Genomic DNA, 27,166 nt, shown 5'->3' on the forward strand with positions numbered 1-27,166 from the left:
AATCACTCACTCAATCAATCAATCAATAAATCTTTAAAAAAAAAAAAAACAACACTTCTGCAATCCAAGAGTAACAGTCATTTCTTAAAAAAAAAAAAAAAAAAAAGAATCCTGCTGGGATTTTTATTGGGATTGTAATAAATCTATAGATCAATTTGAGGAGAATTATCATCTTAATATTGTCTTTCAGTACACAAACCCAATAAATTTAGTGCTTTGATTTCTTTCATCTGTGTTTTGTAGTCTTTATCATGCAAATTCTGCAAATATTTTGTTGTTTACACCTAAATATTTCATTTTGGGGGCCATTGTAACTGATACTTTAGTATCTTTTACTTTTCCTTGCCTTATTGCACTGAGTAGTATGCTACTAAATAGGAGTGGTGAGCATCTTGTTTCAGTCTTGAGTCTTATTCCCATATCAAGGCAAAAGTATTTATTCTTGGGGCTTCCCTGGTGGCGCAGTGGTTGAGAATCTGCCTGCCGATGCAGGGGACACGGGTTCGAGCCCTGGTCTGGGAAGATCCCACATGCCGCGGAGCAACTGGGCCCGTGAGCCACAACTGCTGAGCCTGTGCGTCTGGAGCCTGTGCTCCGCAACAAGAGAGCCCGCGATGGTGAGAGGCCTGTGCACCACCATGAAGAGTGGCCCCCGCTTGCCACAACTAGTGAAAGCCCTCGCACAGAAATGAAGACCCAACACAGCCAAAAAAAAATTTAAAAAAATAAATTAATTAAAAAAAAAAAGTATTTATTCTTCACCATTATGTATAATTTACTACATATAATTTATAATGTCTAATTATGTATAATTTAGCTTTAAGTTTTAGTAGATGCTTGTTATCATATTGAGAAAAATTGCTGCTATTCCTAGTTTACTGAGAGTTTCTATCATAAATATATTTTTTATTTGTCAAATGATTTTTCTATATATATTGATATAATTATGTAGTTTCTCCTTTTCAGTCTTCTTTAGTCAATGTAATCCACATTAATTTTGGAATGTTGAACTAGCCTTGCTTCTTGGTGTTCACCCCATTTTCTCATGATGTTATCTTTTGCATATGTTGCTGGATTTAACTTGCTAAAATCTTTTTGAGAATTTTTGAATCTATGTTCATGAGAGTTATTGGTGTATAGTATTCTTGTGTCTTTGTCTGGTTTTGGTATCAGGGTAATATGGGCCTTATAAAATGAGTAGAGAGGTACTCTCTCCTTTTGAATTTTCCTAGAAGAGCGTTTGTAGAATTGATATTATTTCTTCCTTAAATTTTTGGTAGAATTCACCAGAAAAGCCATATGAGTCTTGAGTTGTCTTTGTTGGAAGGTTTTTAACTACAAATTCAATTTCTTTAATATATATGACTAGTCAGATTACCTATTTTTGTGTATGTAAGCTTTGATAGTTTGTATCTCTCAAGGAATTGGTCTTTTTCATTTAAGTTGTTGAATTTATGAGCATAACGTTGTTATAGTATTTCCTAATTATGCATTTAATGTTCACCCCTTCTTTGTCCAGCTTTTGCTTCTGGTATATTAATTTGTGTCTTCTATCTGTTTTTCTTGGCCATTCTTGCTAGAGCTTTATCAATTATATTGTTCTTTATAAAGAACCAGTTTTTGGTTATGCTGACTTCCTCTATTGTTTTTGTGTTTTCAGTTTCATTGACTTTCTATTCTTATCTTTATCCTTCTCTTTCTTTGCTTTGGGCTTAGTTTGCTCTGCTTTTTCTTATTATTTAAGGTGGAAGATTAGATTACTGATTTGAGACCTTTTTTTCCTCCCTAATATAAGCATTTATTGCTATAAATTTCTCTCTAAAAACTGTTTTAGCTGCATTGTGCAAATTTGATGTGCTACATGTTACTTGTCATTCAGTTCAAAATATTTTCTAATTTCCATTGAGACAGTTTTTTGTCCCATGTGATATTTAGAAGTCTGTTGTTTAATTTCTAAATATGTGGGGATTTTCTAGATAAGTTTGCTATTAATTTTTGGTTTAATTTTATCATAGTCCTGATTTCAATTCATTTCAATGTGTGCTAAGGTTTGCTTTATGGCCCAGAGTATTGTCTTTCTTGGTGAATGTTCTGTGTACACTTGAAAAGAATGTGTGTTCTGCTGTTTTTAGGTAGAGAAGTAGAGTCTGAAAATGAAAATATTTCAGTTCAATCAAGTTGCTTGATAGTGTTATTTAGGACTTCTATAGCTTTAGTGATTTTCTGTGTACAGTTACCCTTGAACAACATGGGGGTTAGAGGCACTGACACCCCGCTGAGTTGAAAATACAGTACTGCTATCTCTGCCTCAAAAACAAAGGAATTGATAAATGACTCACCCAAGGGCAGGAAGCTGAAACAGTTTGGATAGAATCAGGACTCAAACCCTAGTTCTTTTGATTCCACATATTGTGATCCTGTTGAACACAAACATTTCCCCACGTTAGTTAATTTAAGATCTGTAAAATGAAAATACAGGTACTATATTTATTTTCTTAAATCTGCATCTAAATGGACCTACAAAGTTCAACCTGTGCTGTTCAAAGTTCATTATCTGTCCCTCCCTACCAGAATGCAAATGTCCGAAGTACAGGACTTCGTCTTATTCGCTGCTATATCCCGAGTGTCTACATGCCTGATCTGACCCATAGTAAGTACACAGTAAATATATGGTGAATGAAAGAAGACCTAGTGAGAAAACAAGCAAAAACACTATTCTCTTGTATATTTTAAAGAAGTTGATTTGCAATGACAGAATTTTGAAATATCTAAGAGCGCATGAAAGACTTTGAGATCATCTTATCTGGAGGTTATCAATCTTTATTTCTCTGAGCATATCTGAAGGATACAGCACAAGCCAAAGCCATAGATCTCAACTGGAAGGGATGCCCTTGCTGGGGGGAATATCAGAATAGGAGGGAGGAGAAGGACCTATGTAGAGTTTATGGTTTGAGGAACCTTTCCAGGTGATAGGCTTTTCTCGGGAGACATGTTTGTTCATGCTCTTCTTTTCTAAGCTCCTTCCACTCCTACTTCCAAAGCCCCTTTGAAAAATACCAGTCTGGTCCAACTCCTTCCTTAAAGACAGTGATTCTGAAAGGTTAATGATTTGCCCAGAGTCAAGAAGTTAGTGGAACAGCTGAATTAGAAACCAGTATCCTGACATTGTTCTATAGGATCAAATAAGGAGCATTGAGAGTGCAGATTGTCAAAATCCATATCTCTAGAGAAGAGTTTCGCACAAAGATTTGAGAAGGCGGGCTTCCCTGGTGGCACAGTGGTTGAGAATCTGCCTGCTAATGCAGGGGACACGGGTTCGAGCCCTGGTCTGGGAGGATCCCACAGGCCGCGGAGCAACTAGGCCCATGAGCCACAACTACTGAGCCTGCGCGTCTGGAGCCTGTGCTCCACAACAAGAGAGGCCGCGATAGTGAGAGGCCCGTGCACTGCGATGAAGAGTGGCCCCCGCTTGCCACAACTAGAGAAAGCCCTCACACAGAAACGAAGACCCAACACAGCCAAAAATAAATAAATAAATAAATTTGATAAAATAGGGAGTGATTTAAAAAAAAAAAAAAAAAAGATTTGAGAAGGAAAATAGTATAGTGGTTAATGGAATTTGGAGCCAGACCGTCATGGCTCCAAATGAAGTTATTAACTTCATTCAGTTTCATTTCCTCATATGTAAATTCTGGATTTACTTGAATATTCAATAGCCACCTAAAACTCAGCACATCAAAAGTAAGTGCTCTCTTTTTCCTCACTCCAAAACCTTCTCCTACTCCTCTGTTCCAAATTTCATTAAATGCCAACTGCCTCTCCACAGAATCCCTTTCTCTTTTAACCTCCCTCACTCCCACCTTTGAGACCTACCAAATCTACATCCTAAACGTCTCTCGAATCAAATCACATTTTATCCATTCACATTGTCACTCCCCTGGTGTCAGACAATCATTTTTTGTTTTGTTTTTGCCAAATGACTGCAACCTTTCTAATTGATTTTGTTGCCAACAGTCTTGCCTCTGCCCCCATTGTTCATCCACATGGTAGCTGTGTAATTTTTCTAACGTACATGTCTGATCATGACACTGTCCGCTCTGATCCCAAATTTCATTTCCTCAATGTGGCTTTCATGGCAGCTCAAACTTACCCCCCAAGCTTATGTTTTATTTTGTCCATGTTGGTCCTCTCTGCTCCCGCCATATTGAAAATTTTTTCAGTTCTTTTGGAAGTGTCATGCATATTCCACCCTCTGGATATTTCTTCATGCTCATTTTTATTCTGGGGTTTGTTTTTTTTTTTTGGTGGCCAATTCATCTTTTTATATCTGTTTTTGTGTTTGTGTGTGTGTGTGTGTGTGACACATACCTTCTCTTTATGCCTCAATAAAATGTGGGTCAGACATCCCTCCAGTGTGCTTCTGTAACACCCATACTTCTCCCACACAGCCCTCACCACTCTATATCATAACTGTTGATCTGTTTACACCTTGTCACTAATCTTAATCTCTGTAAGGTCAGGGACTGTGCCTCCCATGTACACTATTATACCTCAGGTGCCTAGCAGGTACTAGGTACATAATGGCTGCTTAACAAATGATATCTATTGTCATCATCTTCCTTATCTTCATCATCATCATGATTGAATAGAGTCGTGATTTACGTAAAATGCTAAGCATGATGACTGGTTGACAGCAATACATAGTAGTTTTAATAATTTAATATTCTTATTTTCTTCAGCAAAATTTAATATTTCTGAGCACATATATTATAATAAAACTCAAAGCAAAACACAGTTACATCTCTTTGGTATTTTATCATAAGGTAAGAAGTAATAAAAATATAAAATACTTTAGCATATACATGTATACGTGGACGTACTAGTGATATTTTCTCCCCAAATTCGCTGATGTTCTTGAGGAAGAGCAAAAACATGACTGGAAGTTCTCTTGCACTCTGTTGACTCACATAGTAAAGGTCAAATATGACTCTATGCATTTAAAAAATCCTTTCTGTAAACAAATCATTTCAACTTTAGCCACACCTTAACTATTCCAAGAACAGATACATTCTTAGTAGATGAACAGCTTGTAACAGGCAGCCTTATCTTTCCTAATTCTCTAACTTACTTTTAACACAGTATTGAACGGCAAAGGTCTTATAATAAGAATTGTTCCCTCTTCTATAAAGTTGGGAGAAGCAAGTTAATTATGATTGAGTTTTAAGATAATACAAGATCACTAAGGGACTCAATTTAAAATACTGACTAGCTGAAACAGAAAAAAAATCAGTTTAATCGTTTAGCAAAATTTTATTTTCCTTAGACTAATTCTAGAAATATACTTAAGACAAATAATTTTCTTTCTATGGGGAATTAAAACTTGAAAGAAGTATTAATTTTCCCTCTGTTTGGGTAGATTCTAGGAGGAATTGTAGATTTTAGATTCACAGTGAGTGCCATAGTGTTTTTTTTTCCTAATTAGCAAAATTAAATGATAAGGGAATTCCTTGGTGGTCCAGTGGTTAGGGCTGGCTCTGCGCTCTCACTGCCGAGGGCTCGAGTCCGATAAAATCCCACAAGCCTCACAGTGCGGCCAAAAAAACAAAAATGTCATAAAAACCACTATTCTATACAAAACTTAGTTTATTTCACAACAAACATAGCATGTTGAATATTAACAAAAATTTTGGTTTTTATTAGTTTGATTCCATGAAGTAAAGTTATTTACATAGATATTTCTACAGTGAAATCTCAACCTCTATATTTCAGGATTCACAGGGAACATTACTTATCAAAATCTTATATTTTTAGGTATATCCCAGTGTAATAAACTGTAAGTTAAGAAAAGTTTGAATAGCTTGAACAGATGACTTAGGGACAGAAGTTTTTTTTCATTACCAAAATTCTCTGCCAAAAGATTTGCCAAAAATATTCTTGAATTCAGAGCCACCATAGTGTTTGTAGGTGCAGAAAAGACAAAGGGGAGAAATTCCCAAAATGAGACTAATGAAGCCCCAAATTGAAGATAAATTTATAAGCAAACAAAAATGGCTTGACTTTTAATGTAAGCTAATAGAAAAATCTGATTTGCTTTGCCAAACACTTATTTATATAGGAGATAGTACAAAATCTATTAAAGGAAATATAATGCTTTACATAGCAGATTGTATGTTTGGAAGATTTTGCACCTTAAAACAAACAAAAAAACAAACAAACAAAAAACCTTTAGTCAGGGTTAAATATAAACAGATACTAAATATTAGCTAAATTGGTACATAGAAATGTCACAATGTTAATTAAGCCAATAGTTTATTTCGACCTTATCTTGTTTCACAAAGAGTGTTGAAGAGCTTACAAAAATAACAAAAACAATAAAATTAATATTTAGACACCCAGAAATCATGGTCTTATAGTAAGTTACTTAATAAACATTTTCTGATTTTATTTGATAACTGATTATCAAATGGAACAAAAAACAAAGGTTATAATCTCCAGTGGGGGAGATGCAGCGGTGGGCCAGTGGGCCAGAGGTAGCCGCTTGGAAGGAGAGGGAGATGGGGGGTTTTTTGGTGTTTTTTGTTTGTTTGTTGTTTTTGGCCACTGCCGTGAGGCATGCGGGATCTTAGTTCCCCAACCAGGGATCAACCCATGCCCCTTGCATTGGGAGCACAGAGTCTTAACCACTGGACCGCCAGGGGAGTCCCAGGAGCAGTTTTTATGGTTCCTAAAATATCTCTAGGATAACTATAAAACATGATGCCAATTAATTCGGCTTGCCATACACAATTTCTCTTATGGTAAAATATAAATTAGTTTTATACCTTTGCGTTAAATAGAAAAACATTTCTCTTTGGTGCTGACATTTCCCCTTCTCATTTCTTAAAATGTTGAGCATATTTTAAAAGAACAGGATATCAAATTATTAACCTACTTTGAGCACCAAGTTTTTATCAAACTCTGGGTTTGCGCACATCTTGGTTTGGCTTAAGGATGGGGACCATATCTTGTTTTCAATGTGCTACAACATTATAGGGGCCCAATAATATGTGTCGAATGCATGAATTAACAAATTAATGGTACTTGTAATCTCTGAAGATGACATGGAAAAAACTAACATATTCTTCAGCCAACAAAGACTGAATGGTACTATTGTCAGACTCAATATGATGTGTTATACTCATTAATTTCCATTTTCAGGCTCTAGAGCACATTAGAAGTCTTTCTAATGACAAGATGATCTGGGAAACCTCAAGATTATCTTGAGCAGTCCAGCTAGAAGCATAGAGTGTAGGAACTTTTCACCTAAAAGGGACTCTAAAGGATATTTTGTCCAACTTCAACCTTTTCAGATAAGGACATTAAGGCCTAGTTGAGTCACTTGCCTAGATGACATAGGTAATTAACATTATCGATGAAAATAATACCCTGTTACCCAGTCTAGGGCTCTTTCCACCATACAGGCTGCTTTTCCTAATTCAATTATGGAGATGATCAAATAAGGAAGAAAAATTTTGCCTTGCTTTTTACCGTTTTTTAAAATTTGATTTCTTTCCCAAAATCAAGATATGTTGAAACTGGATCTAGTCAAATGTGGAGAGCCAAAGATGCTGGGAAGTTCCTGGAAGGCAGTGCTGCAGAGAGAGAAATGGACAGGAACTATCTTGCTCCACTCTCTGTGGTAGCTGGGAGGGGAGTGGATTGGGGAGGATTCAGGTCTGGCTTTCACAGAAGGGTAGCGCCCATCTCTGGCAAGATCTGACTCAGTTTGAGTGGTCGTTTGAGGGTATTGGCTATGTTGACATGGCCAAAAGAGATCTGAACAGAATATTATGTCCAAAAGTCAACTTACCAACTAGATAACAAACTCTTGGACAGATTTCTGGAGTGAAAATGTTGCTTGGAATGCAGTCGTAGTCCAAGTGTTTTTGCAATAATATTCACAATTTTAGCCCACATACACCCACTCTTCCAAGCAGTAGTTAAGCAACATTATCATGCTGGTACAATCAAATGATTGCTGATCAAAAATATTGCTAGTGAAACAAAAGATGAATTGTAGGATCTTTAAGCCCTAATTTTAAAAAATGTACATTTTGGAATGGTAATAGTTTTCTCTAAAAATCATTTATCACTGAATAACGTAGAATTACAATTCCAGGGCCTCACTGAATTAGCATATAAGGCGCTACACAAATACACACATGCATACATGCACATGCACAATACACCTATAAACATACAGTTGATTCATACAGTTATTCATGGTAGTTATGTCCTATAAAGGTGCCACAAACACCAAATTGGCAAATACTGAACCACTGATGCTAGGGGAAATATCAATGCTAGGGGACTCACAGGGTCCTGTGAGTCTCTTGTTGCAATGCTTAAGTCAACTGATTAATACATAACCTTATTTTGTGTGTGTTTGTGTTTAAAGACCCCTTATTTAATATACACTGGTGTTTCATTAACACTGAACTCATGGCCAACAACACTGTAAGTCACGCCTGAACGAAGCTCATCTAACACACATTTTCTCCATAAGGCACATCATAGCCTTCTGTGCTCAGGAACACTTCAGACACTTGGAGACCATTTGAACTAGGGAAATCACCAACAAACAGCACAAAAATGTGAATAACATGGCATGATAGAGACCACGAAAAGGACACTGTTTATAGTATGAGAGCTGAGACAGGAAGCTAGAGAGTCACTTTGACCTCAGCTGAGAAAGTGCACGTCGGGCAACTCAATTTTCCACTGCTCTGTGCCTGTCTGTGAATGACACCAAGGTGCCCTGAGTGTGAATTTGAGGGATTACAAATAAATTTTTGCAAGCAGGCAAATTCACAAATATGGATTCTATGAGTAATGAGGACCAAGTAAACACATATCCTGTGTGTACATGCGTGTGTCTGTGTGTTCACGTGGGCATCTCTCCAATCACCGAATAAGTCAGGCCAGTGTTGTTGGCAGCTGTGACTATTTGCAGTCACAGTGTCACTTCTAAAATGTAACACGAGCCTGTTATTCCTTCACAGCAGGTTGACTATGTAAGTCCCCCTGCGTTTTGGGGGTGTTTAGATAGCTATAAAGTTTCCTTTCTTCTTACTCCTGCAGTCTTAGAATTGCATCTTTTCTTGAACCTTTTTCTCATTGCTATGCTTGAAGTGAGATAATACTAAGGTTCCTCTTTTTTGAAAGTAGAAGGAAATCTGAAACTTAAAAACTTCCTCTATCTTTCCGGAGTTGGGAAGCGTGCGAGCCTACAGCCTTGCCCCGGTCAAGAGCTACCAGGGCTTTTTATGTTACTTGGCATAAATCCATGTAAAGAGGGAGGAGTCTACAGACTTTAGATCTATGTGTTGACTGGCTCTTTTTATTTCCTGTGTGGTCTTCATCTGTGAAATGAGAATAATAATGTCCACGTCCTGGTGGTGTTGTAACAAATAGAAACGATGCATGTTAAGTACTTTGCATTTTGTTCTCATTATCATTAACAAGAGCAATAAAAACCATACCCATACTAAACATGGAGAATATCGCAAATTCAGCTCCAAAAGGGATTCAAAGGCAATTTAACAAGATAATCATCTCCCTCGGTCACAGTACGGCTATTGTATGTCCCTATAAACCTTGTCATGATTAGTTTGAGCCTCTGGCAGGACTGCTGTCTCCAGCACACTCACGTGCCAATCATTCCAGGCTGTCAAAGCTGTAAGCTCTTCCAAGAGCATTAATTGTTGCCCCACCCTCTGAAGAGCTCCGGTGTTCAAGGTCCATGTAAATGATTCCACCAAAGACAGCTGATCTTAGCTTAAGGCCAAGGGAAGGAATGCTCAGTGCTAGTGAGGTTTCTGCTATGCCCCTTCTGTCTGTCCTTCACTCTTTTTGGTTTTGCTGTACCTTTTGCATCCACATCACCACCTCCCAGCTAGTAATTCTCATCTGCTATTGCTAAAGCATAAAGAATAGAAAATTTTGAGACTAAGGAATATGATAGGAAAAGAAGGTTTTCTGAAAAGAGGCAGAAATCAGAAGAGAAATATATATACTAGACAAATGTTAATATATATTTCACATTTAATATATGTATAATATACAAAGAGAAGTCCAGATATTTGCTGTAAACATTTATCAGAAAACAAAAGAAGAGTATAATTATTTGAAATCAAAATTTTCCTATGCAAAAAATGGGAGGGATTCACAAACAAAATCACCAGCAGCCTTGCATGATAATGAGTTTCCTATCACTTGAGATAATCAGAAAAGACCAGTGACAACTTGCCAAGTGCACAGCAGTGAGGGCTGGCTCATTCCCTCATTGAACCAGTCATCAGTCATGGAGCATCTGTGGTGTGGCTGTCACTGTGGGAAGCATGTGGTCTTTGCTTTTTAAGGAATTCATTGTCTGGAAGCATCACTTAGATGATTTCTTTAGAGACTTCCAGTATCTCCCAACTCAGGGATTCTATAATTCTGTATCTCTACTTTCAGCACTGACACTTAGCAGGTACACACTGATAAGACCCTGTTGAATATTAAAATATTAAAATACTTCCATACTGATTGGTAAACAGCCACTGTGGACCCTACCATGGGCTCCCATCCCCCAGGAGCCCTGGATCTCTCCAGGACCCAGTAACTAAAGAGTTAACTCTGTCCCAGGATTCAAACTCTAGGATTTGGCTCCACCCTAACAGCTAGAGTCCTCCCAATTGATCGGTGCCCATGTTTTACCAATTGCTAAGTAGTTTTTTTTTTTTTTAAGATTTATTTTTATTTGTTTATTTATTTTGGTTGTGCCGGGTCTCAGTTGCAGCATGTGGGATCCTTGCTGAGGCATGCAGGATCTTTAGTTGCGGCATGCATGTGGGATCTAGTTCCCCGACCCGGGCCCCCTGCATTGGGAGTGCAGAGTCCTACCCACTGGACCACCAGGGTAGTCCCTACCAATTGCTAAGTAGTTTTAACATCACTTGTCCCTACATCAGTGTCTCTCAAACTTGTTAGACTTTGCAAAAGATCCCCTGCCCTTCTAGGCCACCTACTCCCACATCCTTTAGGAAAGGAAATCAATGAAAACAATGGAGTGTTCTATATAAACAAATGGGAGGGAGAACAATCATGTGTCTATCTATCTACTCTAACAGTAGAGGATTAGATGATTCTTACATGAAACACAATATAAGGTATCTCAAAAATCAAGTTATTGAAATGTGATGGACCCCAACATTACTGATAAAAATATTCACCACTACCCACCGTTGAGTTAAACTACCTACAACAAAGTAAACCTTGAAGTTAAACTAAAAGTAATGTATAATTAAAAAGAAAAACGTCAGTCAAAAATTACAATCACCTAAGACAGCAAGATGCTCACAAAGAATTCTCCCCCAGTTTGCTGAAATCACAGTATCTGGGTGTCCACATTCACAAGAGAAGGCTTTTATCTTTACAAGCCTTGTATGGCAGCGACTTTAACAGAGAACTGAATGAGAGAACTCAGCGAACTCTAGAGTAGGAGGGGAAACCCTGCTGCTTTAAGGACCCTTTGCTGTTTATGCTCCTTACTTTGAGTAACTGCAGAATTCTTTGGAAGAGATTTTTTTTTTAAACATCTAGATCAACATAACTCTTTTTTTATATATAAATTTATTTATTTTTGGCTGTGTTGGGTCTTCGTTGCTGTGCACGGGCTTTCTCTAGTTGCGGTGAGCTGGGGCTACTCTTGGTTGCGGTGCGCGGGCTTCTCATTGCGGTGGCTTCTCTTGTTGCGGAGCACGGGCTCTAGGCACGTGGGCTTCAGTAGTGGTGGCTCGCAGGCTCTAGAGCACAGGTTCAATAGTTGTGGCGCATGGGCTTAGTTGCTCCACGGCATGTGGGATCTTCCCAGATCAGGGCTCGAACCCGTCCCTTGCATTGGCAGGCGGATTCTTAACAACTGCGCCACCAGGGAAGTCCGGAACAGATTTTTTTTTTTTAATTGGGAAAACACTTTAATGGGTGTTCTACTTACACTTAAGAAGAAAGGGCAGGAGTGGTTTGGACAAAACAAGGCTAAAACTTCTCTGTGTTAAAAAAGCTACTGTCTGGGCTTCCCTGGTGGCGCAGTGGTTGAGAATCTGCCTGCCAATTCAGGGGACACGGGTTCGAGCCCTGGTCTGGGAAGATCTCACATGCCGCGGAGCAACTAGGCCCGTGAGCCACAATTACTGAGCCTGCGCGTCTGGAGCCTGTACTCCGCAACAAGGCCGCGATAATGAGAGGCCTGCGCACCGCGATGAAGAATGGCCCCCACTTGCCGCAACTAGAGAAAGCCCTCGCACAGAAACGAAGACCCAACACAGCCATAAATAAATAAATAAACCCAAAGTTTAAAAAAAAAAAAAAAAAGCTACTTTCTTTGGACAGAGATACACATCTGTTGTGCCGAGAGCTCCTAGGGTGTCCCAGGACTGGGTAGGAGGAAGCACTGGGGACCAAGGGGTGGGGACTCCCCATGGAGCAAAGATGGGAGAAGAGGCTCTGATTTGCAGAGAGTAGACTCCAGCCAGGGACAGGAGATGCTCATATGCCGTCACCCTCCCCCAAGCTTTCCTTTTCTGCACTGTGAAGCCTCCAATATTCAGTCTGTTAAGCCAGCAGCCTTGCTTGGTGATCCTGAGGAATTAGGAAGCGGCTGGGAGAGAAATCTTCAGCTTGCAGAGTGATGGCAAGAACGCCAGAGGTAACCAGCGGGAGACCAGGAACCGCCAAGCAAAACAAGACGGGATGGACGACAACCAGAAAGCCTTGGTAAGACCTTCCGAGATGAGGGCTGAGGCGCTTATTTGGATTTGAAAGGCTGGAAAATGAGTGGAAACTTGAATTACCCTAGAAACACTGCAATTTCCTTTATAAATATCAAATTGTAATCATCCTTAATAATTTATTTAGGAGGTTACCTGTGGTACATAACTAAAGTCTTACATAAAAATGAAATCCTTGGATGTACATTTGAGTCACTCACAAGTACCAAAACCAAAATCAAAACCGAGGAACTTGCTTTTGGTTTTATTGGTCAGTGGGTGGCAGAGGACACTTACGGCCCACCAGTGTGGCACGGACCCCATCTGGACTACACAGGGACAGTTAGTTGCCTTTTTTCTACTCACCCAGTCATCTTACAGACAGTTCCATCCTTCCTTTTTTTTTAATGCCTATAATTTTTTTATTTATATTTCATATTGGGGCATAGTTGATTTACAACATTGTGCTAGTTTCAGGTGTACAACAAAGTGATTTAGTCATACACATATCTATTTTTTTCCAGATTCTTTTCCCATATAGATTATTACAGAGTATTGAGTAGAGTTTCCTGTGCTATACAGTAGGTCCTTGTTGATTATCTATTTTATATATAGTAGTGTGTGTATTTGTTAATCCCAAACTCCTGATTTATCCCTCCCCACCCCCTCCTTTCCCCTTTGGTAACCATAAGTTTGTTTTCTATTTCTGTGAGTCTGTTTCTGTTTTGTAAATCAGTTCATTTGTATCATTTTTTAGATCCCACATATAGGTGATATCATATATTTGTCTTTCTCTGACTTACTTCACTTAGTATGATAATCTCTAGGTCCATCCATGTTGCTACAAATGGCATTATTTCATTCTTTTTTATGACTGAGTAATGTTCCATTGTATATATGTACCACATCTTCTTTATTCATTCATCTGTCGATGGACATTTAGGTTGCTGCACCAATAGTGGCTGCGCCATAGTGGCTGCACCAATTTACATTCCCACCAACAGTGCAAGAGGGTTCCCTTTTCTCCACACCCTCTTCAGCATTTTTTGTTTGTAGACTTTTTGATGATGGCCATTCTGACGGGTGTGAGGTGATACCTCCTTGTAGGTTTGATTTGCATTTCTCTAATAATTAACGATGTTGAGCATCTTTTCATGTGCTTTTTGGCCATCTGTGTGTCTTCCTTGGAGAAATGTCTATTTAGATCTTCTGCCCATTTTTTGATTGGGTTCCGTCCTTCCTTAAAGAGCCCCTGTGATAATAATCTCAGGTGCTGAGCACCAGTGCCCTTGAAGCACAGAACAGTACAAGTGTTCGACGTCAGTCATATCACAAAACTATAGCATTTTTGTTCATTCTGACCACATGAGTAAATGTGCTTTGTAGTAACTTTGGAAAATAATAAAATTTATGAAAAGAGTTTTAACATTACCTATAATTTCAACTCTCCAAATCACATTAATATATGTAGGCATTTTCTCCCAGGCTTTTTTCTATGTATTTTTAAAAACAAAACAAGTATAATACATTACGTACGATTTTATTTTCCATTTTATTTTCACTTACCATATAATGAATGTTTCCATCATTTAAAAATCCTTTGAAAATATAGTTTTTAATGACTACATAGTATTCTATTGCATGAAATGTATTAAATTTATTAAACAACTTAGTTATTTCCAAGTTTTTAGTTTTATAAATACACCTCAAAGAAAAATGGGTAAATAACATGAACCAGGAGCTCACAGAATTTGAAGTGCAAATATCCTACAAACATAAGAAGATATCCAAGTTTATTAATATTAAAGAACTGCAAATTAAACAATAAGATGTTAGTTTTACTTATAAATCACATTTAAACATTTAAAACACTTGATAATTCCTCACGTTGGTGAGGACAGAGAAAGAAAATATTCTCCAAAACCAGATAGCAGTGTAAATTAGTATAGAATCTTCTAAGGGCATTATGGCAATTGCAGTATTGTTTGTAATATAGAAACTTTAGAACAACCCAGATGTCCATAGAAGACTAACCAGGAAAATTACAGTAAATTAATACAAAGGAATATTATCGAGTGTTTAGAAAGAATGAGATAGATTATATATATGCTGACATGGAGAGATATCCAGAATATATTGATATATTTTAAAGTTAAAAATTAAAAGGAAATGCCAACATACTTTGTACTCTATACACATACTCTATTTAGTGTAAGGGACTAATCAGTTCCTGGAAATGGGAGATGTAGCTGAGTCAGCTGGTTATGCACGTCCTTACAGCCCTGCCCGTAGGGAGCTGAATTTCTTAGATTCTACATTTGCAACTGCTTTTCCCTGCTCCTCACATTCCTTGAAATAATCGAATGATTCCAGCTACAGTTTATGTAATTGTAGGTCCATTCTTCCAGTCTAAGCTGTTGTTTATGATGACCTTTATGATGTCAAGAGTTCCTACAATCACTAATTGCCTATTAATCTTTAGCCTCTGTTTCCTTGACTGTTTTCATGGAAGTACCTTGAAGATTCATAACACTTTTCATTTTAACTTCTAAGCATAATTGTCTTCTTCTGTCTCTTTGGGCCAGGTGTAGCACCACGAAACCCCAGCAAGTGTTCAAGCACTCCCTGTAAGTATTAACCCACCAGTAAACCCTCTGTTAGTCAATAGTAGGTTAAACTGTCTTCCAGAATTCAAGATAAATAGCAGAAAAAGAAGCCATAGGGAGTCAGCTCTACCCACCACCAGAGCCTACCATCAAGCCTCTTAGATAGCCTCAACCACCAGAGGGCAGAGAGCAGAAGCAAGAAAAACTACAATCCTGCAGCCTGCGGACCAAAAACCACAGTTACAGAAAGATAGAGAAGATGAAAAGGCAGAGGGCTATATACCAGATGAAGGAACAAGAAAAAACCCCAGAAAAACAACTAAATGAAGTGGAGATAGGCAACCTTCCAGAGAAAGAATTCAGAATAATGATAGTGAAGATGATCCAGGACCTCGGAATAAGAATGGAGGCAAAGATTGAGAAGATGCAAGAAATGATTAACAAAGACCTAGAAGAATTAAAGAACAAACAAACAGAGATGACCAATACAATAACTGAAATGAAAACTACACTAGAAGGAATCAATAGCAGAATAACTGAGGCAGAAGAACGGATAAGTGACCTGGAAGACAAAATGGTGGAATTCACTGCTGCGGAACAGACTAAAGAAAAAAGAATGAAAAGAAATGAAGACAGCCTAAGAGACCTCTGGGACAACATTAAACGCAACAACATTCGCATTATAGGGGTCCCAGAAGGAGAAGAGAGAGAGAAAGGACCAGAGAAAATATTTGAAGAGGTTATAGTCGAAAACTTCCCTAACATGGGAAAGGAGATAGCCACCCAAGTCCAGGAAGCGCAGAGAGTCCCATACAGAATAAACCCAAGGAGAAACACGCCGAGACACATAGTAATCAAAGTGGCAAAAATTAAAGACAAAGAAAAATTATTGAAAGCAGCAAGGGAAAAACGACAAATAACATACAAGGGAACTCCCATAAGGTTAACAGCTGATTTCTCAGCAGAAACTCTGCAAGCCAGAAGGGAGTGGCATGATATACTTAAAGTGATGAAAGGGAAGAACCTACAACCAAGATTACTCTACCCGGCAAGGATCTCATTTAGATTTGATGGAGAAATCAAAAGCTTTACAGACAAGCAAAAGCTAAGAGAATTCAGCACCACCAAACCAGCTCTACAACAAATGCTAAAGGAACTTCTCTAAGTGGGAAACACAAGAGAAGAAAAGGACCTACAAAAACAAACCCAAAACAATTAAGAAAATGGTCATAGGAACATACATATCGATAATTACCTTAAACGTGAATGGATTAAACGCCCCAACCAAAAGACATAGACTGGCTGAATGGATACAAAAACAGGACCCATATATATGCTGTCTACAAGAGACCCACTTTAGACCTAGGGACACATACAGACTGAAAGTTAGGGGATGGAAAAAGATATTCCATGCAAATGGAAATCAAAAGAAAGCTGGAGTAGCTATACTCATATCAGATAAAATAGACTTTAAAATAAAGAATGTTACAAGAGACAAGGAAGGACACTACATAATGATCCAGGGATCAATCCAAGAAGAAGATATAACAATTATAAATATATATGCACCCAACATAGGAGCACCTCAATACATAAGGCAACTGCTAACAGCTATAAAAGAGGAAATCGACAGTAACACAATAATAGTGGGGGACTTTAACACTTCACTTACACCAATGGACAGATCATCCAAAATGAAAATAAATAAGGAAACAGAAGCTTTAAATGACACAATAGACCAGATAGATTTAATTGATATATATAGGACATTCCATCCAAAAACAGCAGATTACACATTCTTCTCAAGTGCGCACGGAACATTCTCCAGGATAGATCACATCTTGGGTCACAAATCAAGCCTCAGTAAATTTAAGAAAATTGAAATCATACCAAGCATCTTTTCTGACCACAACGCTATGAGATTAGAAATGAATTACAGGGAAAAAAACGTAAAAAAGACAAACACATGGAGGCTAAACAATACGTTACTAAATAACCAAGAGATCACTGAAGAAATCAAAGAGGAAATAAAAAAATACCTAGAGACAAATGACAATGAAAACACGACGACCCAAAACCTATGGGATGCAGCAAAAGCGGTTCTAAGAGGGAAGTTTATAGCTATACAAGCCTACCTAAAGAAACAAGAAAAATCTCAAGTAAACAATCTAACCTTACACCTAAAGAAACTAGAGAAAGAAGAACAAACAAAACCCAAAGTTAGCAGAAGGAAAGGAATCATAAAGATCAGAGCAGAAATAAATGAGATAGAAACAAAGAAAACAATAGCAAAGATCAATAAAACTAAAAGTTGGTTCTTTGAGAAGATAAACAAAATTGATAAGCCATTAGCCAGACTCATCAAGAAAAAGAGGGAGAGGACTCAAATCAATAAAATCAGAAATGAAAAAGGAGAAGTTACAACAGACACTGCAGAAATACAAAACATCCTAAGAGACTACTATAAGCAACTTTATGCCAATAAAATGGACAACCTGGAAGAAATGGACAAATTCTTAGAAAGGTATAACCTTCCAAGACTGAATCAGGAAGAAACAGAAAATATGAACAGACCAATCACAAGTAATGAAATTGAAACTGTGATTAAAAATCTTCCAACAAACAAAAGTCCAGGACCAGATGGCTTCACAGGTGAATTCTATCAAACATTTAGAGAAGAGCTAACACCCATCCTTCTCAAACTCTTCCAAAAAATTGCAGAGGAAGGAACACTCCCAAACTCATTCTATGAGGCCACCATCACCCTGATACCAAAACCAGACAAAGACACTACAAAAAAAGAAAATTACAGACCAATATCACTGATGAATATAGATGCAAAAATCCTCAACAAAATACTAGCAAACAGAATCCAACAACACATTAAAAGGATCATACACCACGATCAAGTGGGATTTATCCCAGGGTGCAAGGATTCTTCAATATACGCAAATCAATCAATGTGATACACCATATTAACAAACTAAAGAATAAAAACCATATGATCATCTCAATAGATGCAGAAAAAGCTTTTGACAAAATTCAACACCCATTTATGATAAAAACTCTCCAGAAAGTGGGCATAGAGGGAACCTACCTCAACATAATAAAGGCCATATGTGACAAACCCACAGCAAACATCATTCTCAATGGTGAAAAACTGAAAGCATTTCCTCTAAGATCAGGAACGAGACAAGGATGTCCACTCTCACCACTATTATTCAACATAGTTCTGGAAGTCCTAGCCACGGCAATCAGAGAAGAAAAAGAAATAAAAGGAATACAAATTGGAAAAGAGGAAGTAAAACTGTCACTGTTTGCGGATGACATGATACTATACATAGAGAATCCTAAAACTGCCACCAGAAAACTGCTAGAGCTAATTAATGAATATGGTAAAGTTGCAGGATACAAAATTAATGCACAGAAATCTCTTGCATTCCTATACACTAATGATGAAAAATCTGAAAGAGAAATTATGGAAACACTCCCATTTACCATTGCAACAAAAAGAATAAAATACCTAGGAATAAACCTACCTAGGGAGACAAAAGACCTGTATGCAGAAAACTATAAGACACTGATGAAAGAAATTAAAGATGATACCAACAGATGGAGAGATATACCATGTTCTTGGATTGGAAGAATCAACATTGTGAAAATGAGTATACTACCCAAAGCAATCTACAGATTCAATGCAATCCCTATCAAATTACCAATGGCATTTTTTACGGAGCTAGAACAAATCATCTTAAAATTTGTATGGAGACACAAAAGACCCCGAATAGCCAAAGCAGTCTTGAGGCAAAAAAATGGAGCTGGAGGAATCAGACTCCCTGACTTCAGACTATACTACAAAGCTACAGTAATCAAGACAATATGGTACTGGCACAAAAACAGAAACATAGATCAATGGAACAAGATAGAAAGCCCAGAGATTAACCCACGCACCTATGGTCAACTAATCTATGACAAAGGAGGCAAAGATATACAATGGAGAAAAGACAGTCTCTTCAATAAGTGGTGCTGGGAAAACTGGACAGCTACATGTAAAAGAATGAAATTAGAATACTCCCTAACACCATACACAAAAATAAACTCAAAATGGATTAGAGACCTAAATATAAGACTGGACACTATAAAACTCTTAGAGGAAAACATAGGAAGAACACTCTTTGACATAAATCACAGCAAGATCTTTTTTGATCCACCTCCTAGAGTAATGGAAATAAAAACAAAAATAAACAAGTGGGACCTAATGAAACTTCAAAGCTTTTGCACAGCAAAGGAAACCATAAACAAGACGAAAAGACAACCCTCAGAATGGGAGAAAATATTTGCAAATGAATCAACGGACAAAGGATTAATCTCCAAAATATATAAACAGCTCATTCAGCTCAATATCAAAGAAACAAACACCCCAATCCAAAAATGGGCAGAAGACCTAAATAGACATTTCTCCAAAGAAGACATACAGACGGCCACGAAGCACATGAAAAGCTGCTCAACATCACTAATTATTAGAGAAATGCAAATCAAAACTACAATGACGTATCACCTCACTCCTGTTAGAATGGGGATCATCAGAAAATCTACAAACAACAAATGCTGGAGAGGGTGTGGAGAAAAGGGAACCCTCTTGCACTGTTGGTGGGAAGGTAAATTGATACAGCCACTCTGGAGAACAATATGGAGGTTCCTTAAAAAACTAAAAATAGAATTACCATATGACCCAGCAATCCCACTACTGGGCATATACCCAGAGAAAACCGTAATTCAAAAAGACACATGCACCCGAATGTTCATTGCAGCACTATTTACAATAGCCAGGTCATGGAAGCAACCTAAATGCCCATCAACAGACGAATGGATAAAGAAGATGTGGTACATATATACAATGGAATATTACTCAGCCATAAAAAGGAACGAAATTGAGTCATTTGTTGAGACGTGGATGGATCTAGAGACTGTCATACAGAGTGAAGTAAGTCAGAAAGAGAAAAACAAATATCATATATTAATGCATGTATGTGGAACCTAGAAAAATGATACAGATGAGCCAGTTTGCAGGGCAGAAGTTGAGACACAGATGTAGAGAATGGACATATGGACACCAAGGGGGGAAAACTGCGGTGAGGTGGGGATGGTGGTGTGCTGAATTGGGCGATTAGGATTGGCATGTATACACTGATATGTATAAAATTGATGCCTAATAAGAACCTGCAGTATAAAAAAACAAACAAAACAACTAATACTAAACTTTCATTGGGTTATTTGTATGGAAATATGTTAATATAAATGTTTCAGACATTACATGAAATTCCTAAAAATCTTAAAAAAAAAAAAGAAGCCATAGGTATTAAAGAAAATCTTAGGCTGTGATACACACCAAGGGTCCATGGCACTGTGTTGCATAAATTAGTTACATTCTTGATTAGTTAGTTTGGGTGGGGATAACGGGAGCTATCAATATTTAGATCCAGTTCCATGATTGAGAAACTAAGGCTTCAGAAAATAATCCTGTGAAATTAGCAGTTTTACCACTACTTCTCATAGCTTCCATTTATCGAGCTCTTGCTAAGTATCAGGTATGTGTTAAACACATTTACATACATCATTTAACCCTCAAAATAAATCCATCAGATTTGTGTTACTATCTCCAGTTAAACATAAAGAAACAAAGGATCAAATCAGTTAGGTATTTTTGCAAGTCATCCAGCCTATAAGTAGCAGAGGGGAAATCTGAGCTGTTCCAAGCATGACATCTCATGGGTTCTCTCTGGGAGACTACTGAGGCTCCTTAAACTATACTCCTACTTAATTATGGGGGAAACAATCTCTAATGGGGGCTCCATTTTATGTCTGGGTCCAAATACAGTTGAATAAAACGCAGTGCTTCCGAAAAGTTTGGCCCCATCAGGCTACTTTGCAACAATGGATCCAAGTAAGGACCACACCTGAGGGGCTCAGTCAGACACAGCGCAAAGGCCTTCACTTTCCCTTATTCTGTTCGAGAACTGCATTCAACTGCTGACTCTCAAGACAGATGTTTAGAATTATAGAACTGGGAGCAAATTTAGAGTGCCTCAGATGGAGCCATTTCATTTAATGGATAAGAAAACTCAGGGACAGAAATATTAAGGAGCATGTCCAAGGCCACAAGATGGTTAGCAAAAGAGCTAAGACAAGAATTCAGGCCTCCTGACCCTCACCAGGTCTTATTCCACAACACCACGTTCACAGTTATGAAAAGGAACCTTTTGCTTTGCTCTACCTTTGACATTTTCATAAAATCTTTGTGTCAAATTAATGACTAACGACTTACTTCCTCTTTGCTTTAGTGAGAAAGATTCTACCAGGACTGCTTTCCAACCTCAGGAAAAGTAAGTGTGAAGCAATATAAATTGCATGCACTATTTAAAATGAGATATGGGTAGAAGAAAAGAAATTTCATACAAAACTCTGAAAAGTAACACAGGCCTATAGCAGCACGCAGGGTGAGTCAGAGGGCGCGGTGAGAGAGCAGAAACAGAAAACTGATAATCATCCAGCCAGCCAAAGTGAATGCCATAGAATCTCCATTCTTCTTGCTCAGGGACAAAGGCTAATAGGCATCTGGTGCTTGGAGGCTGGTATTTCATCCTCTGTAAAGAACAGGTCACGAATGGAAGAGCTAAGTGCACAGTGCTGAGAGCAGCTGCCCTTCCTCGCCTCCATCACTGCGGCAGCCTCAGAAATGGCCTCCTCACCACATCACTGACAGCAGGCGGGGATTTGTCAGATTAATGCTGATTTGTCGGGTCAAGCCAGGCGGTCAATATCTCCCTGCATCTTACAGGGCAAAGTCTAAGCTCTTTAGCCAGCACCTAAGCCCTGCAGTCATCCAGGCCTCAGCCCGGCTGGCTGATCTGTTTTCCTCTCATTCTGTTGATTGGCTATCTCAGCATGCCCCAAGTACGCATTATCCATTACTACTTTTACTCCCTCTACCCGAAATTCTCATCCCTTCCCAGTCCCTCTTCTCCATGTTTCCCTGCCCTTTCTAAACCTTCAGACCCTTCCTGAAGCTTCCTTGAACATCCTAATACTCCATGTTAGTGACTCCTGGGGCTGCTGGGGCTGGTGGAGATGGGTAGGGCACATTGAGCTCCCCTATGCCAGACACTGTGCTGAGTGCTTCCTCCTGGATTATCTCATTAATCTACACAACAATCCTGTGTGATAAGCATTGATTTCTTGGTGGCAAGTGATAGAAACTCCAACTCAAACTGGAGTAACGCATGGAAAAGTTATTGTCTCACTTAAAGAGTCTAGGGAAAGAGATGGCTCCAAAGAGGTCACGAGGAACCAGTCTTTCCTCATGTCTTTGCTCAGCTTCTCCAGAGCGGCTCCTTTCTAAGGCTCAGGGAGGGGATGCTCAATTTCAGGTTCTCATCTCTCAACACTCAGTCCAGCAGAAGGCAATGGGAATCTTTCCCAGAATTCCCAGCAAAGGTCTCATTCTATCTCCAAGCTCTGAATAGGTGATTTGACCATCTCTGAGTCAACCATTGTGACCAGAGGAATGGGACTTGTGATTGCTTTTACCCAGATTCATGTGTCCTGCCTGCCCTTGCCACTTCTTCCAAGCACAAAGGCCAAAAGTCCTGTAACAAGGATATATTGTACAACACAGGGAACCTAGCCAATATTTTATAATAACAATAAGTGGAATATAACATTTAAAAATTGTGAATCACTATGTTGTACACCTGAAGCTTATATAATGTTAGATATCAACTATACCTTAATAAAAAAAAGAAAGAAAGAAATGGTCCTATGAAAGGAAATAGAGTTGCTGGAAAGCCAAAACCCACACATATCACATGGGAGTCCCTGAAACACTTTAACAGTGAAAGAATTTCTGCACACTAAAAATAAAATGAGTCCTGCTTGTCTAGACAGCATGGGGAAGAGCTTTATTAATAAGTTTGAATGACAGATTACCATTTGGAGATTGGCCACCTGCAAGTATTTTCCAGTAAGTATTTTCCAGAGTTGCCTTTGGTTGAATCAAAAGATGAAAAATGTGAACTCAGTTTCCAAGTCAAATCACAAAGCATTGTTTGAAATCTGCTAAAATAAGATTACATTTTATTGTTGGAACTAGTGTGGAAATGGACTTAAAATTTATTCATTTTTCTCAAAGAATTATTAGACTATTAATCTGAGTAGGTTTTCCTTTATTAGTTCCGATTGACTGAGACATTGTGGTATCCACGTGCCTGCTGAACACGTATTTTCATGGGGAGCATGGCTACTTAGCAAGTGTAGTAAAGCAAATCTCATTAATCTGTCTAGGACTTGGTGGTTATTCTTGCCATGAGGTAGCAGTTCTTCCTCTTCTTCTGGTGTGTGCTCCAGCTTCCACTAACTCAGTACTTTTGTAGTTCTTGAGTCAGTTTTTATCACACTGTATAATTTCTTGTGTCTGCTTTGCAAATCGCCTTTCAAAATCAATAGTAAATTGACCTCTACAAGAAAGCATGCAAATAAATTCATATGTTCATGGTATATTCATTAAGGCTCCTTTTGAAATACTGCAGAAATGTAAAAAGAAAAGTTGTCTATGTTATAATAATTGTATCATTGATAAGTCTGTATCAGGCACTAGAGTGACTGTCTTTTATACTATCTCATCTACTTCTTACAGGGCTCTACGAGGCATGAAGATAACTTGGCTCCACCTAACAGATGGAGAAACTGAGGTTTGTAGAGATCAAGTCAATTACCCAAGGCCACTGGGCCGACATGCAACCCAGACTGTTTGCCTTCAAGCTCCTTAACAAACGTTCTAGAAAATTCATTATTGACAACTAAGCAGGCTTTAGCAGCAATGAACATGCACTAAAACAATAGCACCAATGGTGAGGATAAAGGCGAAGGAAAGAAGCATGTTGATTAATCACGCACTGGCACTGGGGGGCATGTTTTCCTCCAGTCTCAGGAGAATATGTACTTCATGCTTTTAGACTGAGTCAACTGCAGATATTTAGTGAGATATTGCAATGGCATCACATTCTCAACGTGGCAAGTTCACACGTTGGCTCCTTTTTAGTTTTTCCCATCTCAGGGACTGCTCAGTACATGCTCAACCCCTCCTCTCCTCTCCCTCCCCCAGCACAGAGGAGGTGAAACCTGCAAAAGTGACCTCAGAGGCAAGAAGACTTATCTCTTACCTTGAATGGTTGCTGCCTCTTTCCCCTGTACCCACCTGCAGCCCCAGATTCAGACCCGACGGATGGGGTGTGGGCAAAGAAGGCCAGTCAGTGTCCCACCACTACAGTCCTGTTTTTCATGTTTTGGGGACAACAGGACTCTGGGAGACCCTCTTGCTCAGTGCACGACTCCCGCACCCACACCCCCATCATCCTAAAAACCGCAGCCTGCCTCCCTCCCAGTGACAGGCAGCTCATTGTCTTGAAGAATTAACCATAAGCCTAAAATGTTCTCACATCTCCTGAATAGCTTCTCCTTCAGAATTAACAGAGTAAAAACAACAATGGATGCATACCTGCCCTCACACTCCAAACTTCCTAGTAACCCTAAGCTATGTTCTCACTTATCCCACCTCTGCAACTCAGGGAGGAGAAGATATCTCTGACAGTTGAAAAGTAACCGGACGTGGGTTCAGTCTTGGCCCAGGTGTGTATGGCTCAGCATTCAGAGGCTGCTCCCTGGACACAGCCCTCAAAGCCTCTTGGCCTACAAAGGACAGGAGGCATCTCTTTTGGCTTCACAGCATGTGAAACAAAAATAAAGCCCTCCGCTTTTTAGTCAAATGTGAATCACTTCCCCTTTCCTTCTGCCAGGTTCTTGTTCTGTCCTTTGCCTCTCTCTGTCTCTGTCTCTCTCTCTGCCTCTCTGTCTCTGTCTCTCTCTTTCCCTCTTGACCTTTCCTTTTTGCTTCTCTTTCACTCTCCTTGTCTTTCTTTCCTCTTCTTTCTACCTCACTCTTTCCATGGACTACATTCCATACTACAGGTCTAGATGGAGTATGTGCCTGGCTAATAGAGTAGTATCAGTCCAAGTAATTCATCCCTCAATGACTGGGCTTAAGTTAGGAGGTACGGAACCTAGTGATGGGATCACCAACACTTAGGTAAACATTGAGGAGTTGGGATGGTGGTATTAATGAATTCTGATGCTTTTAGGTGGTAGATGAAGGCGTCTCCAAATAGTGCCATCTAGTGGTTCACTGGAGTAAGATCTGCCTCCCAGGGTTCTTCCCAGTGTCAAAGGCCAACAAGGGAAGGGAAGGCAAAGATCTTGTTCACTCACTTTGAAGCAGATACTCGGCCAAGCAAGATGCTATTTGTCATTGCCTTATTGAGTCCTGACAACCATCTTGTGTTGTAGGCGTTATAATCTCTCCCGGTGAGGCACCAAGCGATTAAGTACCATGTGGGGCGGGGATCCTAACCCTCACTTGACACCAAAGCCAATACCTTCTCCAAAACTCACCAAGGAAACTACAAAGCTGCATAGATGTGGTTTACAGGATTTGCACACCAGAATTTAGTAGGGGTGATATTGGCTTTTCCACGATTTTAAGTAGAATTTTTAGTTTATAGATTTTTTTTTTTTTTTTTAGTTTAGACTTTAGATTTTTAGATTTAGTAGATTTTTAATTTAGAAGAGGAAGATTTCATACATTTAAGGTTGAATGTTTAGGCACATTTTAGATATGTGGCTTTCTATTTCTATAGAACTGATAGAACTTATAAGATACACTTCTGATTATAATAAAGACATACTTCTCCTAATTCTTTAGTTTTCAAGACAGAGGAGTATTTACATTTCTGTTCCCAGAATTGTGTTAAGTTCATTTTTTTCATCAATGGTAAAAGAATATACCATCTCTACCATCGTGTTCAATTAAATATCAACTTTTACCACAAAATAACAAACCTCCCCTTCTTCAGAAAAAAAGATGGGCGGTTTTTAAAGAAATCTCATTAAAGTTTATTAGATCGAAACAGCAGAAGTCTCTCATGTAAATCCACACAAACAAAACTAGAGGCCACTTCAGGAGACCCTCACCCCACGTGCTGGTGGAGTCCAAGGTCACAGCGGTCATTGAACTAAACCCAAGATGCACTGCTCTTGGGGACCGGCCTGAGGAGAAGAGGTTGAGGGTGGACACTGTACACTTTCTAGTTGTCATCATGGTCTCTCCAGGGCCTTTGCCTTGAGGGCCTGTCTCTCCATAGCTGTGTGGAGAAGCGGCGTTCTGTGCAGCTGCCAAAAAAGTGATTCTGGGGACTTCCCTGGTGGCTCAGTGGTTAGGAATCCGCCTGCCAATGCAGGAGACACGGGTTCGAGCCCTGGTCCGGGAAGATGCCACATGCCGCGGAGCAACTAAGCCTGTGTACCACAACTACTGACCCTGCACTCTAGAACCCTCGAGCAACAACTACTGAGCCCACATGCTGCAACTACTGAAGCCTGGGCGCCTAGAGCCCGTGCTCTGCAACAAGAGGAGCCACCGCAGTGAGAAGCCAGTGTACCAAAACTAAGAGTAGCCCCAGCTTACCGCAACTAGAGAAAGCCCAAGCGCAGCAACAAAGACCCAAAGCAGTCAAAAAAAAAAAAAAAAAAGTGATGCTTACGGGCCCAGCCCTGGGGAGACGGCAGAAATGGTTGTTTCTCCCACCCAGGATTGCAGCAAGCCCTACTGGGCTCCCAGTGCACATTCACCACTATACCCTCTCCCACTGTGAGGGAAGA

General features: G+C 39.1%; 1 protein-coding gene across 1 annotated transcript; it reads left to right on the top strand.

Annotated features, from left to right (window-relative positions):
* Positions 1-12,571: 12,571 nt before the first annotated feature.
* On the top strand, positions 12,572-27,139 carry LOC309665546 (uncharacterized protein). Its single transcript, XM_082472195.1, has 4 exons — positions 12,572-12,798; positions 15,377-15,418; positions 21,739-21,780; positions 24,090-27,139. The coding sequence occupies exons 1-4, from the start codon at positions 12,713-12,715 to the stop codon at positions 24,220-24,222; spliced, it is 303 nt and encodes a 100-aa protein (XP_082328321.1). The 5' UTR covers positions 12,572-12,712; the 3' UTR covers positions 24,223-27,139.
* The last annotated feature ends 27 nt before the right edge of the window (positions 27,140-27,166 follow it).

Source organism: Balaenoptera physalus (assembly GCF_965194825.1).
Source record: "Balaenoptera physalus genome assembly, chromosome: 8".
Lineage (NCBI taxonomy): Eukaryota > Metazoa > Chordata > Mammalia > Artiodactyla > Balaenopteridae > Balaenoptera > Balaenoptera physalus.

What these genes read in the sequence shown, in the direction of transcription:
- LOC309665546 (XM_082472195.1), top strand. Translation starts at nt 12,713, where the DNA reads ATGGCAAGAACGCCAGAGGTAACCAGCGGGAGACCAGGAACCGCCAAG. An exon ending in ACGACAACCAGAAAGCCTTG is followed by an intron (nt 12,799 to 15,376) that starts GTAAGACCTTCC and finishes TCTTTGGGCCAG; the next exon opens with GTGTAGCACCACGAAACCCC. An exon ending in GCTTTCCAACCTCAGGAAAA is followed by an intron (nt 21,781 to 24,089) that starts GTAAGTGTGAAG and finishes TACTTCTTACAG; the next exon opens with GGCTCTACGAGGCATGAAGA.